Source organism: Coregonus clupeaformis, chromosome 10, assembly GCF_020615455.1.
Source record: "Coregonus clupeaformis isolate EN_2021a chromosome 10, ASM2061545v1, whole genome shotgun sequence".
Lineage (NCBI taxonomy): Eukaryota > Metazoa > Chordata > Actinopteri > Salmoniformes > Salmonidae > Coregonus > Coregonus clupeaformis.
Window position 1 is genome coordinate 16,540,010 of NC_059201.1, and position 16,486 is coordinate 16,556,495.

The window sequence follows — 16,486 nt, forward strand, 5'->3', positions numbered from 1 at the left end:
TGATAAGTTATATTCTTCATATCTGCAGTAATCGTCATGTTTTGGCATTCTTGCAGAAAAAGCAAATCAATCACTACGCCTAGCTTAGTCTCACTATCAGTCAGTGATCTGAGGTTCAACCTCATTAATATTCCTCTCTCAGATTTCTGTGGACAAGTTTTGTACCCTGCAGTTTCAGACCGCGTTGGTCTGTGTGTGTGTGTGTGTATGTGTTTGTCTGACCTAATTTTGGTTTTGTGTACTGTGCTGTTATGTATGCAGGCCCATGTCCTCCATGCTCCTCATCTCATCCAGCCAACTCCTCTTTCCTCTCTGCAGGTCATATATAAGAAGTTCCATACCCCCTGTCCCTTTATGGACTTTGCCTTTAACAGCACAGCCATTGTGACTGCTGTTACCAATGACACAGGTTACAACCAAGCCTGTGTTCCCAAAATGGTCAACCTCAACTCACAGGTGGGTTCCTGTACAGTCGACTCCATCAGCCCATCCTTTCCACCCCTGGTATTCAAGAAAATATTTAGCATATTGCTAATGACAATGGAAAAAACTGATCACACACTAGCCTGTTGGCGCTATGAACTATCCCACTCTGTTGAATCACAATGCATTCATCAGACCCTTGTGCTCCAGAAAGAGTAATAGGTCTGAATAGGATGTAATAGGATCATCCATCATGTGAAGGTTAGGGCTCAGCCTCCCAATGTTCTCCCAGTGTTCCCAGACTGAGATGTCAGCTCCTGTCTGACTGGAGAGTAGAACCACTCAGGGGCTCACGTCATTCTCTGGCACTGTATCACAGACTGTAACAGTTCTCTCTCTGTGGGCTAACTCTGGGGAAATGGCCCTGATGAGAAAGGCCTGGCATTTCTGGGGCTCAGTCTCTCTCATGTCTGACTATGACAATCTCTGCAGCTAGTACTCTGCAGCTACACTGTAAAAACAATCCTGTTGTTTTTACGGTACCTTGCTGGCAGCCAGTTATGTAAATTACAAATAAACTTTGGGTTAACAGTACATTACTGTAAACTTTACAGTAATGTGCTGTTAAACCAAAGTTTCGTTGGAATTTACGGTAACATACTGTACTTTTTTTTTAAAATAGTAACATACACACTATTAGGAAAAAGTGGTGCTAAGTAGAACCATACAGGGTTTTTCGGATTGTCCTCATAGGGGAACCCTTTTTGGTGCTGGGTAGAACCCTCTATGTATGTAGGGTTCTTCAAAGAACCCCCTATATATGGTTCTACCTAGAACCCTCTATGAAGGTTTCTACCAATAACCATTTTATAATCTAAAGGTTCTTCCTAGAACCATCTATGAAGGGTTCCACCAGCCTTATTAGCCTTTCAAATTTAATTATTAATTATTTATGACACTACATTACATATATCATTTGGCCTTTCTTTGAGTGCCTAGTTATACCCAAACACAGTGGTTTTAGGAATCTCCTGGTTTAAAGACCACATCAGGCCTGCAAGTCACATTATGCTGGCTTGCAAAGTGATGTGTAATTCGTATTGGAATCCAGCCAGAGTTAGGATATTCAACAAGTGGAATTGTTAATCACCCGCAACCTGCATTCAGAATGACTGCCAGGGTAGATATGATTGAACACTGAGACTACCTCAATCATCTAAACTGGAACAGCCATCTCAGTAATGGGTGCAATAAATCCAATTATTAACCGAATGGATCAGTTTAGAAATCTGTATGTTATTTACCTTTGTGTAGCATAATATTAATCAACCAATCAATGTACATGCAAAAACACAGATATTATAGTAAAACAAACAATTCTGAAAATCTCCCTGCAATAGAACATGCTGGGAGATATTATATATGGTTCTATGTAGAACCCTTTTTGCCTATCAAATAATAGTTATTGCCTTCCAAAGAATCATCAAAGAACAATTTCTTCCAAAAACGGTTCTTAGGATGTTAAAGGTTCTAAGTAGAACCCTTTGCCTTACATAGAACCCTTGTCTTCAAAAAAGGTTATTCTGAACAAAACGGTTCTTGGTAGAACCCTATTCCTCCACAAAGAACCCTTTTGGAACCCTATTTTCTAAGAGTGCAGGTAAGCTACTGTAAAAACAACAGGATTTTCTTTTTACAGTGTAGGGCTATTGAAGTGGTTTAAAGCGTCAACTGCTTTTCACCCCCTACCTACATGTACAGTTGAAGTAGGAAGTTTACATACACTTAGGTTGGAGTCATTAAAACTCGTTTTTCAACCACTCCACAAATATCTTGTTAACAAACTATAGTTTTGGCTACTTTGTGCATGACACAAGTAATTTTTCCAACAATTGTTTACAGACAGATTATAACACTTATAAGTCTGGTTCATCCTTGGGAGCAATTTCCAAGCGCCTGACGTTCATCTGTACAAATAATAGTCTTCAAGTATAGACACCATGGGACCACGCAGCCGTCATACCGCTCAGGAAGGACACTCGTTCTGTCTCCTAGAGATGAACGTACTTTGGTGCGAAAAGTGCAAATCAATCCCAGAACAACAGCAAAGGACCTTGTGAAGATGCTGGAGGAAACAGGTACAAAAGTATCTATATCCACAGTAAAAAGAGTCCTATATCGACATAACCTGAAAGGCCGCTCAGCAAGGAAGAAGCCACTGCTCCAAAACCGCCATAAAAAAGCCAGACTACGATTTGCAACTGCACATGGGAACAAAGATCGTACTTTTTGGAGAAATGTCCTCTGGTCTGATGAAACAAAAATAGAACTGTTTGGCGATAATGACCATCGTTATGTTTGGAGGAAAAATGGGCATGCTTGCAAGCCGAAGAACACCATCCCAACCGTGAAGCACGGGGGTGGCAGCATCATGCTGTGGGGGTGCTTTGCTACAGGAGGGACTTGTGCACTTCACAAAATAGATGGCATCATGAGGAAGGAAAATTATGTGGATATATTGAAGCAACATCTCAAGACATCAATCAGGAAGTTAAAGCTTGGTCACAAATGGGTCTTCCAAATGGACAATGACCCCAAGCATACTTCCAAAGTTGTGGCAAAATGGCTTAAGGACAACAAAGTCAAGGTATTTACATATTGTAAAGTGGTTATCCCACTGGCTATAAGGTGAATGCACCAATTTGTAAGTCGCTCTGGATAAGAGTGTCTGCTAAATGACGTAAATGTAAATGTAAATGTATTTGAGTGGCCATCACAAAGCCCTGACCTCAATCCTATAGAAAATGTGTGGCCAGAACTGAAAAAGCGTGTGCGAGCAAGGAGGCCTACAAACCTGAATCAGTTACACCAGCTCTGTCAGGAGGAATGGGCCAAAATTCACCCAACTTATTGTGGGAAGCTTGTGGAAGGCTACCCGAAACGTTTGACCGAAGTTATACAATTTAAAGGCAATGCTACCAAATACTAATTGAGTGTATGCAAACTTCTGACCCACTGGGAATGTGATGAAAGAAATAAAAGCAGAAAATACATCATTCTCTCTACTATTATTCTGACATTTCACATTCTTAAAATAAAGTGGTGATCCTAACTGATCTAAGACAGGGAATTTTTACTAGGATTAAATGTCAGTAATTGTGAAGAACTGAGTTTAAATGTATTTGGCTAAGGTATATGTAAACTTCCGACTTCAACTGTACATAGTACTTAAATCAATCACCTAACCAAATCTACATGTACATATTATCTCATTCAATCACCCCAACTACCTCGTACCCCAGTACACTGACTCAGTACCGGTACTCCTTGTATATAGCCTCGTTATTGTTAATTTATTGTATTATTTTATTGTGTTACTATTTTATTTTAATCTATTTGTTAATTTGCTTGCTTTTTAACTGCATTGTTGGGAAAGGGCTCGTAAGTAAGCATTTCACGGTACAGTCTACACTTGTTGCATTCGGCGCATGTGACAAATACAATTGTATTTAATATTCGTATTATGAAGTACTCTTAGTAACAGTATAGTTGTAGTCTTGTGTAGTCAGTCATACACTAGGGAATTAGCGGTAGATTATTGACTAGTATATACAATCCTATTATCAGCATCCCCTAAAGATGCATGAGATTTCCCTAGTCGCTCCGGCTAGTTAGACCAATCCCTCCTGCTTTTCAGCTTACGGCCCAGGCATCCCTAAGCAGGCTAAAAGCTGGTCAGTAGCCAGGTCCAAGTTAATCAGAGGAAAGAATTTGCTCTGTGTGATGTGTGCTTCAAGGCCCTAATGGGGAGTAAATGCTAGGTTGGTGGTAAGAGGGTTGGGGCTGGCGCCACTGTATCCATGGTGACTTCACAGTGTTCTATTTTTTTCCCAGACTGCCTACACCATCCCCATCCTGGCGTTTGCCTTTGTGTGCCACCCTGAGGTCCTGCCCATCTACACCGAGCTCAAAAAGTAGGTGCCCCACTTTCCCAGGATGCAACATTGTTGCTGTTTACTATTATACCCTGAATTTAGTTCAGTCATCCTGCAGATAGGAAAATCAATATGTCAACTTTGTGCTTGGCTACTCATATGCCAGTGTCATATAGCACACTGCTTTGCATTCTCAGTAATGTCATGTGTAAATACGCATGGCTAGCTTGGTGATAATCTGAATAATCATCCTACTGCCCAATATAACATCTGTCTCTTTAGATCAATCTGATATGTGTTCAGTCACAATATAATATTCCATTGTAAGAGTCTTGGATCTTATTTAACTCCCAAACCAATCAAAAATGCCCTAAAACTCAAACTGGCCTTTTTTTGTGGGCATATTGGTGTGTGGTGTGTGTGTAAGCGTGTGTGACATCACATCATCCAATATTCTCTGATTTCAGCCCTACCAAGCAAAGGATGCAGCATGTGTCCAACATCTCCATTGTAGTCATGTACACCATGTACTTCCTGGCTGCTCTGTTCGGATACCTGACCTTCTATGGTGAGGCCCACTCACCTCCATGTCATACCCCCCAGGCCCATTTTACATAAGCTTCAGGCTAGTTCAGTTCGCTAACAGCAAAGCCACTTCTCACATTTGCTATTCATTTGTATGGACAAAGCTCTTTTTGGCTTCTGAAGCTGTTATAAAATCAGTTAGTTTCAGATGAGATGATGGGTCATGTGGCTTCAGCAGTTTAGATAGTGGTAGAGAATCATTATAAAGTAACTGCTCCACCTGGTGGCCTTTGCTCATATCAGACCATTTTGTAATATGCCAGTGATTCTACTCTATGACATTGTTATAAGCACAATCATAGCAGTATATTACTGTAGTATATATCAATATAAGACTCCGAGCACATAGATGAGCAGCATGTAACATATAAGCCAGACTTTTTATGCTTTCTGATGGAAAAACATTGATGTGATGATGATATGGTACATATAATTTGTAATACATTTTCTGCTCTTACTGGAGTTGGTGGTTATTGATGCTTCGATAAGCCCTCCTCTGTGTGTCTGCCCCCTATAGGTGAGGTGGAGTCAGAGCTGCTGCACACCTACAGCCGTCTGGACCCATATGACACCTTGATCCTGTGTGTCCGTCTGGCTGTGCTCACCGCTGTCACACTCACCGTCCCCATAGTGCTCTTCCCTGTGAGTATTACCTCTTATCACACACTGTGTCTGGCTCAATTAAACTTTGTATGTCTAGAAGTAAAGATGTATACTATGTATACTTAACATGTATGTCACTGTCACAAACAGCATATTACCATATTAAAGCAGTGGCTTTCTGCTCTTTGATGGAAGGGTGTGTCTGTGAATAAGAATAGTGTTGTAACTGTGCTTTTCTCCCTGTGGTCTCCTCAGGTAAGGAGAGCCATCCAGCAGTTGTTTTTCCCCAACAAGACGTTCTACTGGCCCCGCCACATTGCCATCGCTGTCACCCTGCTCTCCCTCATCAACATGCTGGTCATCTTCGCCCCTAACATCCTGGGCATCTTCGGCATCATCGGTAGGAATTCTAAAAATGCACATCTCTAGAATGTATGCCTCTAGGCGCAAGGCTACCTGTAATTGGACCTCATTGAACGGAAAAGGTCACACCTGCCTGTGAGCAAAAGCTTAGGAATTTAGGTGGTTTGTAAAAAATTATAATGTTTGGTACTAAGGATTTGTGGTTTAATGAGGTGAGACATTGATTAATCTAACATATTATGTGTCATTTAAATTTGTGGCAAAATGAAAAACAATTAGTAACTAAACGTCAGGAATATACTTTTAATTCAAACCTTTTTGGAATAAAGCTGTCTAACTTTCTGCACTGTCATTGTGACTTTGCTAAGAGGAAATATAATTGTGCAGACAGACGGAGGTCTAGTTGCCCTCGGCTACCTTACAGTAAACTAGTAAACTGGGGGGGGGGGGTCCTCGCAGCGTGATGATCATAGCCTCTTTCATTTCACCCTAGACCCTTTGATTCCCTATGCATTAACTCCTCAGCCCATAATACTGTACTTACAGTGACAGATTTGGAGACATTTTAGGGGAAAGCTCTTAAATCACCTCAGAAATGCATACTTTCATTTCACCCTAGACCCTTTGATTCCCTATGCATTAAATCCTCAGCCCATAATACTGTACTTACAGTGACAGATTTGGAGACATTTTAGGGGAAAGCTCTTAAATCACCTCAGGAATGCATACTATAAATGATAAAGTCTTGTGATCGAAGCAACTGAAACGTTCAATCATTTCATCAAGAATTATAATGCACTTTACATGTATTTTGTAGTTTTAGCACCTTACTGTCCTAACTCTGAGTAGTTCCATGAGTATTGTTGGGTGAACAGTAATCTGTTGTGTTTAACACTAAGTTTAACACTTTCCATGCCAATAAAGCCTGTTGGTGTCATTCTGACAGTCAGCGAGACAAAGGATACTTTTTGGTGACTTTCCTGACATCGGTAGGCTACTTCCTGGCTGTTAACTTGGGCTCTTGTTATTCTATGGTTCTGTAGATCTTGTTGTTTGGCACAGTGGCTACAGAGTGTCTTTGTCCTCTCCTCCCTCAGGTGCCACGTCTGCCCCCTGCCTCATCTTCATCTTCCCTGCTGTCTTCTACATCCGCATCGTACCCGAAGAGGAGGAGCCCATGCGCTCTACCCCCAAAATCCTGGTGAGTGATGTCCCCTAGCGCCCCCCTACATCCTACAGCACTAAAGACTCCTGTCATTTCTTACTGAAACTCAGCAGATTACTTTTAACTATTGGTTTTTAACCCATAAGAGTCTATGCCCTGTAAGCAGAGGGAGGGGGTCTACTAAGCTATATGGAATTTTCCATGTTTGTGCTGCTCAATTGCTGGATTTTGAGTGGTGCGACGTGTATTGACGCTTGAGGGAGGACGGTCACGTGTGTTTGTAAAGCAGAGGACCCGGGTTCGAGCTCGGTATGTGCCGAATCAACAGGAAGTGGTACTAAGCAGTGTGATGTCCTTTACAGTGGTGCGCAGTGATTCGAATTTACAGTTGCGCTGAGCTCAACGCTAGGGTCACTGTTGAATACGTTTGAGTGGAGTATGTAGAGGTGTGAAAGGGCCACATTTGCGCTGCTCAAATTGCTAGCTTTTGAGTGGCGCGACCGGTAGAGACGGTCAAATGTGTTTGTGAAGCTGTCCACAAGAGATTAAGAGCAGTCCATAGACTGCTTATGTGGTAAGGAAATAAATATCTGAATACATTATTTCACTGAACTATCCCATTACTTTTAAAGAGTTACTACCTTTAGAGGCCCAGTAAAGGTTCCGCCAAATAAAGTCATATGTGAAAATAGTCTGCGGTTAAAAGACTGAAGCACAGGAAGCATTTAAAGGTTATACATTTAACATTTCTGCCTGCTAATCATACATGTAACATTTCTACCTCGATCACATATCAGTAGTAATTAAGGAATAAAAATCCACTAGAGAAAAAATGGCCGGTCCGGACAGCTGTTGTGTGTAACTACATCTCCCTGTTTTATGATTAGTTTGCATTCGCAAGGTTGACAACATTAGCAAAACATTCACATTACAACTCTTCCTTAAGTCCTTGCAACAGTTGTTTCACAATAGTTTTTGTGAATAAAATGTTTGATATGTTTCCTGTTGTGTGCTTATTCTTTTACCATTGTATGTTCTAGGCTATTTTGAGACCTTAAGGAGCATTAGGTATTGCTGGAACGTCTACCAATGTCCATCTTTTTGTGAGAAATTCCACTGGTCAAGCAAAACATTTATAAAATATTTATAAAGTATAAATAGCCCACACTTTAGATGAGGCCACTCTAAAATATGTAACTAATGATTAGTAAATGGTTTATAAGGACCTATATTAAACTCATGAACCGAGTACAAATCCATTATAAATGCTTTATTACGTGGAGTTATTATAAAGTGCTACCGGAATTTGACTGTGAGCTTTCAATTATATTAGAATATCTACAGAGAGAGTGCCTGAAGATTATGTGCTGAAACAATGTTTGAAGTGTTAAATATAGATGATGCAGATTAAATCCATTCAGTATCCATTTGAAATATGTGTTGAGTGAGTAATGCAGTTTTAATGTCATGCCACTCTAATATCATAATTAAAGTAAAGAAATTGGTACACAAGCCCTAGACTACAATAATGATGGTTTAATCACTTTGAGTGCATTAAGGCTGAAACTCAGTGACAGAGTTATCAACTGTGTGAATTACCTCTCTCTCATCCTCTCTCTCTCTCTCTCTCTCTCTCTCTCTCTGCTTCCCACTCTCTCTCCCTCTTCTCTGCCTCTCTCTCCCTCTCTCGCAGGCTGCCTGCTTTGCTGGAATAGGCTTCCTGTTTATGATAATGAGCCTCAGCTTTATTCTCATTGATTGGACGTCGGGGAGTAGCAAAGCCAGCAGCGGTCACTAGGCTGCTTCTAACGTCTTCTATTTTTATATTGTAAGTCTAGACCTGTATTGTATTTCTCTGTTTTGTCATGGATCATATTTAGTAGAAGATGCACTATCTCTTCCTCCAGAAAGAGTGGGCCACAGTGTCTAGAGATGGGGAGTTCAATCTTCTGGAGGTTTCTGCTCCCCGTTGGACTGCTTCTCTCTCAAGGCACATGGAATTGTATCCCCAGCCAAACTGTGTATAGAGGGCAAGGCCAACAAACTTTCCTGGGGAAGACGATAGTGCATTAGAAACAAATGGAAAGTCATGCTGGCTCGCTGAAACTGCCACCACCTCCCATTCCAGCCCTGCCCTTCCCTCCAGACCAGACCAGACCCATAACCTATTACCCTATAAACTTGTACTCTGTGAATCACAGCAAGAATCTAACTGCCACACTCTAGTCTAGACAACCACATAACTTTCTTCAGCAGTAGGGGAGAAGAAGACACAACAGATCGTTGGGGGCTGGATAGTTCTTTCATATTTGTAGGTCAAGTCTACTGTGTTAAGTTATTCATGTAATTAGGTCATGGCAATATTCGTTGCAATAGCTGAGGAAATGTGGCATTAAAAGCTATTGGACAGAGGCAGAGTGGTGGTTACTGTGGCAATGTCTAGTGACCCGTGCTGGTGTTGTCACCCTGCTGGCCAGGTGCTGTCCTTAATCTACATGCTCGGCTTCACTCCTCACAGATATCAGAGGATGGAACCATACAACTGATATGCAACTGTACAGTGCACAGTGTGTTGACTCTACCATTACAATACAGTATGATATATATACTGTGCCTTCGGAAAGTAAAGTATTCAGACCCCTTGACTTTTCCCACAATTTGTTACGTTTCAGCCTTCTTCTAAAATTGATTAAATATTTTTTCCCCCCTCATCAATCTACACACAATACCCCATAATGACAAAGCAAAAACAGGTTTTTAGAAAATTGTGCACAATCTTTTTTTCAAAAACCCTGAAATACCTTAATTTAATCCATTTTAGAATAAGGCTGTAATCTAACAAAATGTGGAAAAAGTCAAGGGGTCTGAATACTTTCCGAAGGCACTGTATATACAGAGATATATATTTTTTTCATCATTTGTATTTGATAAAGAAAGATATGGTATGGACTTTCCAGTCTATCCTCAGCAACAGTATCAAGGCTATCATATCACATTGGTGTGTCTCTTTGATACGTGCACTGAACCTTTTTCATGGTTCGAGGAGTAGCTCTGTCTAAAATGGAAGGAAAGCCTGGCTATGAGCTGCCTCCTCAGTATGAGAGTCTGTTATCGAGGTGTTGGAGGTGGAGGGTACTGTTAACCTGGTCCTGGATCAGTGGGGTTGTATATCGCTGCATCGTCATGTTTTGATGGTGAGCGGGTTCACTGATCTAGGACCAGTGTTCTAAGTGGCAGAGGAGGCAGAGAATCAAGGATGGCGTGTGTATATATTGTTATTTCCAGGACAAGCCCGTTTTTGAGCTTGGTCCCTAACTAAAGTTCAGTCTAGTGACATGGTGCCATGATGAGCACACAATATGGTATCTATGTCTCTCTAACACCCCTGCAAAGTAGGTGGTTAGTTATAGCACTTTCAGCTGATAAGCACAACTTCTTCCGATAGCCAATTAATCAATTGACATGCAAACAATTTATTGTAAGATACTCATACATTTTATAGATATGATTTTAAGGGACTAATGCTAATAATAATTTCTGAAAAATGTGTCTAAATCCTAAGTAAGTTGTATAATCATTTGTATGTTACATTACAAAAATATATGTACAGTGGGGGAAAAAAGTATTTAGTCAGCCACCAATTGTGCAAGTTCTCCCACTTAAAAAGATGAGAGAGGCCTGTAATTTTCATCATAGGTACACGTCAACTATGACAGACAAAATGAGAAAAAAAATCCAGAAAATCACATTGTAGGATTTTTTATGAATTTATTTGCAAATTATGGTGGAAAATAAGTATTTGGTCAATAACAAAAGTTTCTCAATACTTTGTTATATACCCTTTGTTGGCAATGACACAGGTCAAACGTTTTCTGTAAGTCTTCACAAGGTTTTCACACACTGTTGCTGGTATTTTGGCCCATTCCTCCATGCAGATCTCCTCTAGAGCAGTGATGTTTTGGGGCTGTCGCTGGGCAACACGGACTTTCAACTCCCTCCAAAGATTTTCTATGGGGTTGAGATCTGGAGACTGGCTAGGCCACTCCAGGACCTTGAAATGCTTCTTACGAAGCCACTCCTTCATTGCCTGGGCGATGTGTTTGGGATCATTGTCATGCTGAAAGACCCAGCCACGTTTCATCTTCAATGCCCTTGCTGATGGAAGGAGGTTTTCACTCAAAATCTCACGATACATGGCCCCATTCATTCTTTCCTTTACACGGATCAGTCGTCCTGGTCCCTTTGCAGAAAAACAGCCCCAAAGCATGATGTTTCCACCCCCATGCTTCACAGTAGGTATGGTGTTCTTTGGATGCAACTCAGCATTCTTTGTCCTCCAAACACGACGAGTTGAGTTTTTACCAAAAAGTTATATTTTGGTTTCATCTGACCATATGACATTCTCCCAATCCTCTTCTGGATCATCCAAATGCACTAGCAAACTTCAGATGGGCCTGGACATGTACTGGCTTAAGCAGGGGGACACGTCTGGCACTGCAGGATTTGAGTCCCTGGCGGCGTAGTGTGTTACTGATGGTAGGCTTTGTTACTTTGGTCCCAGCTCTCTGCAGGTCATTCACTAGGTCCCCCCGTGTGGTTCTGGGATTTTTGCTCACCGTTCTTGTGATCATTTTGACCCCACGGGGTGAGATCTTGCGTGGAGCCCCAGATCGAGGGAGATTATCAGTGGTCTTGTATGTCTTCCATTTCCTAATAATTGCTCCCATATTTGATTTCTTCAAACCAAGCTGCTTACCTATTGCAGATGCAGTCTTCCCAGCCTGGTGCAGGTCTACAATTTTGTTTCTGGTGTCCTTTGACAGCTCTTTGGTCTTGGCCATAGTGGAGTTTGGAGTGTGACTGTTTGAGGTTGTGGACAGGTGTCTTTTATACTGATAACAAGTTCAAACAGGTGCCATTAATACAGGTAACGAGTGGAGGACAGAGGAGCCTCTTAAAGAAGAAGTTACAGGTCTGTCTTGCTTGTTTGTAGGTGACCAAATACTTATTTTCCACTATAATTTGCAAATAAATTCATAAAAAACCCTACAATGTGATTTTCTGGATTTTTTTTCCTCAATTTGTCTGTCATAGTTGACGTGTACCTATGATGAAAATTACAGGCCTCTCTCATCTTTTTAATTGGGAGAACTTGCACAATTGGTGGCTGACTAAATACTTTTTTCCCCCACTGTATTTACGGTCTAACATGGTACAAGGATGTTTCCTCCAACTACTTGAAGCTCTTTCTCTCCTGTTCTGTGTCTGCATAGTGCTAAGCAGTCCTGCAATGATTTAAGTATGAACATGGTGTGTGAACATGATGTATGTCTGTTCATCTGCTCCAGTATGGAAAGAACACAACTGTGTACAGTGGATATACTGTAAGGATTGTAAGTGTGTCCATGTTGTTGAAATGAAACATGGATCTATTGTATTTTAATTGTGGTACTTATACACTATATTGTATTGTGAAACGATCAATGGATACATTAACCATATGTGTAATTGAAGTGTTGATCTCTTATCATTATACAGTATTTAAAGAGCATATAAGATTCAAAAGCCTGAATGAACCTTTCATGAATGAATGAATAATCTCAGACTAGAGTGTTGTCAAGTATGAGTGGCATAGTATTTCTGGTCAGTTGTCTAAACATCCCTGTAGCTGCCTTTGAGGACTGTCTGGCAGCTCCTTGTGTTGAGCAGGTTTGATAGATCAGGTGAAATGTCCCCTGTCTCTCTCTGTTGTTTTCCTTGTGATGAAGTTGCAGATTCAACACTACAGTGAGTGCTGTAATATTGTATATGAGTATTGTATCATTGTTCTGTCAAACTTAGTTGTGAGGGCAAAAAACCTCCTCTCTCAATCAATCATTGATCAGAATGATGACCAGTCTGCATGTGCCAGTATATAGAGAGACTTGTCAGTATCAGCCTCTCTATCTAATACTCAATTATGTCATAGTTTAACAGATTATTCTGTTTCCATTTAGATAAAGATCAATGTTTAAAGTAATATATTTTAACAACATGTTTGTGTTATTCTGATGTCATATACAACTGTTACCGATCTGTTATTCTATGTGACATACAGTATCAGCCCTTAAAAGTACAATTTATTAGCACCAGGGGGAGACATTGTGAAAGTGGCTGATATGATACCTCTGACTAGTGTCTGGTAACTGGTTCCATACAGTAGCCTACTCTCATTTCCTTGTGTGATTTAATGAAATTGGTAAATGAGTTTATAACAACTTTAATGAAATATCGACTTCGGCCAGCATTCATAAATAATGTATATAAATGTAAACCCTTTTCATTCAATATGCATATCTAGTTTGCATAATGTAAATAGCAGGTACAGTTTTAGTCTGATAATTAAAAAGATACATGTAATCATTTTTTAAGTGCTTTTAAACCTATTTGCCCTTCAATTTATGTCTTTATTTTCTTGTATATCAATATATTTGAATACATTGCTGGCAGTAATTGTACTGTAAACAATGTTGCAATAAAAATAATAAAATAACATTATACTTTTGGATTTTTCATCATCATGATTTTGGAACTACTAAACATGTCCTATTGCACCAAATATGTCCCTCACTATGGCACTATGTACTAAATAAATGTATAATAAACATATTGCTTCATACTGTGCATGCAAATCATTTCCTAGTTGATGTTCATCAAACAGACACACAAATCACACACATTCTGTCCCATCACCTCTATTAAGCAGTGCTGTTTACTGCACCCAGGCAGATTGCTCACTGAAGTATGATGCGTTTATGTTTATGTGAAAACACACGCTGGCCTTAACTGACACTGTATAGTTACCAATGGTGACAATGAATCACTAGGTTTCAACAGATCACTAATTTGTCAAAACCCCTCCATCAATCAACAAATAGTTATTGTATGCTTCATTATTGGAACAGAATATTGGAACAGTTAATTGGTGTTGAGAAGCTATACGAATTAATGGTTTTGAAAACAAGATTAGTCTATCACTGTGATGTACAGTGAGGGAAAAATCCCCTCCTGATATTGTACGTTTGCCCACTGACAAAGACATTATCAGTCTATAATTTTAATGGTAGGTTTATTTGAACAGTGAGAGACAGAATAACAACAACAAAATCCTGAAAAACGCATGTCAAAAATGTTATAAATGTATTTGCATTTTAATGAGGGAAATAAGTATTTGACCCCCTCTCAATCAGAAAGATTTCTGGCTCCCAGGTGTCTTTTATACAGGTAACGAGCTGAGATTAGGAGCACATAAGAAACACAAAATAACTGTCAATCTCCCTCGGCCTGGGGCTCCATGCAAGATCTCACCTCGTGGAGTTGCAATGATCATGAGAACGGTGAGGAATCAGCCCAGAACTACACGGGAGGATCTTGTCAATGATCTCAAGGCAGCTGGGACCATAGTCACCAAGAAAACAATTGGTAACACACTACGCCGTGAAGGACTGAAATCCTGCAGCGCCCGCAAGGTCCCCCTGCTCAAGAAAGCACATATACAGGCCCGTCTGAAGTTTGCCAATGAACATCTGAATGATTCAGAGGAGAACTGGGTGAAAGTGTTGTGGTCAGATGAGACCAAAATTGAGCTCTTTGGCATAAACTCAACGTGTTTGGAGGAGGAGGAATGCTGCCTATGACCCCAAGAACACCAACCCCACCGTCAAACATGGAGGTGGAAACATTATGCTTTGGGGGTGTTTTCCTGCTAAGGGGACAGGACAACTTCACCGCATCAAAGGGACGATGGACGGGGCCATGTACCGTCAAATCTTGGGTGAGAACCTCCTTCCCTCAGCCAGGGCATTGAAAATGGGTTGTGGATGGATATTCCAGCATGACAATGACCCAAAACACACAGCCAAGGCAACAAAGGAGTGGCTCAAGAAGAAGCACATTAAGGTCCTAGCCAGTCTCCAGACCTTAATCCCATAGAAAATCTGTGGAGGGAGCTGAAGGTTCGAGTTGCCAAACGTCAGCCTCGAAACTTTAATGACTTGGAGAAGATCTGCAAAGAGGAGTGGGACAAAATCCCTCCTGAGATGTGTGCAAACCTGGTGGCCAACTACAAAAAACGTCTGACCTCTGTGATTGCCAACAAGGGTTTAGCCACCAAGTACTAAGTCATGTTTTGCAGAGGGGTCAAATACTTATTTCCCTCATTAAAATGCAAATCAATTTATAACATTTTTAACATGCGTTTTTCAGGATTTTTGTTGTTGTTATTCTGTCTCTCACTGTTCAAATAAACCTACCATTAAAATTATAGACTGATCATGTCTTTGTCAGTTGGCAAACGTACAAAATCAGCAGGGGATCAAATACTTTTTTCCCTCACTGTATAGCCTCAATGTATTTTTTGGCATGCACTGTAATACATTTTGTTCCGTTCAGATGGCATTTTTCAAAGAGAGTCTCATTTTGAACTACACTTTTTGTTTTAAGATTTGCTTGGCAGGGAAACAATTCAAGTACATTTCGACAAAGCATAAGAGACCTCTGTTGTAATGAGCCATCATCAGACAGTGATACATCATTCTGCACAAGATGTGGACACATTCGATACAAGTGGCATATTAAGTGTGTTTCCCTTATACTGTCTAATACTAATAAATTCATTTCAATACTCCTCCAGCAATTTTTAATACTGAAATGTAATTAACTTTGAAAAGGGGCCTTGGGAATTAATGAGTGTAGGCTGCTGTGCTTAAGATGAAGTGGCATATCTTCTGACAACAAGCTAACACAGTTACTCTGCTAAGGAGAGCTCATCAACTAGCATATTTTTTTGTCAAAGACCTTAGTGTGCAGAAATATGCTTCACTCACATTCAGATACAGTACCTGCCATATCAGCTGGCTGTGAGGAAATGGTCGCCTGACCAGTAGACTTACTACCACGTAGAGTATAGGGTCTAATTGATCTAATCTTAATAGCTGACATTCAGTGTCTTGAGGTTTTTAGCTTTGATTCAATGATTAAGGTAAATAATGCATCCTGAGTCATTTCATGGAAAGGGTTAGTGTTTGGAATGTATGTTTTCATTCTGATCATAGACTACAAGACCACAAGGGGACACCCAAGAGCCATAAACGGGATGCTCTCAAACTGGGCGGCAGGTAGCTTAGTGGTTAAGAGCGTCGTGCCAGTAACCGGAAGGTCGCTGGTTCTAATCCCCGTGCCGACTAGGTGAAAAGTCTGTCGATGTGCCCTTGAGCAAGGCACTTAACCCTAATTGGTCCTGCTAAATGACGTAAATGTATGCGTACGTCAACCTTCAATTAAACGCAGCCGTCTGTCCCTTTTAATAGCCGGGCATCGGCACATATTTCAGCAAATAAAGCCTGTTTCAAATAAACATTGGGTCTAAATAAAT

The 16,486-nt window shown here is 40.5% G+C and overlaps 1 protein-coding gene across 3 annotated transcripts in view; it reads left to right on the plus strand.

Annotated features, from left to right (window-relative positions):
• The window catches only part of LOC121575226 (sodium-coupled neutral amino acid transporter 3-like), a 58,037-nt gene extending 48,295 nt beyond the window's left edge, over positions 1-9,742 (plus strand). For all 3 annotated transcript variants that reach the window (XM_041888190.2, XM_041888191.2, XM_041888192.2), the window contains 7 exons: positions 319-456; positions 4,318-4,397; positions 4,826-4,926; positions 5,461-5,585; positions 5,802-5,946; positions 7,007-7,110; positions 8,768-9,742. In XM_041888190.2, the coding sequence (XP_041744124.1) occupies positions 319-456; positions 4,318-4,397; positions 4,826-4,926; positions 5,461-5,585; positions 5,802-5,946; positions 7,007-7,110; positions 8,768-8,872 (798 nt within the window). In that variant the 3' untranslated portion in view covers positions 8,873-9,742. The remainder of the gene's footprint in view (positions 1-318; positions 457-4,317; positions 4,398-4,825; positions 4,927-5,460; positions 5,586-5,801; positions 5,947-7,006; positions 7,111-8,767) is intronic.
• Positions 9,743-16,486: the final 6,744 nt, after the last annotated feature.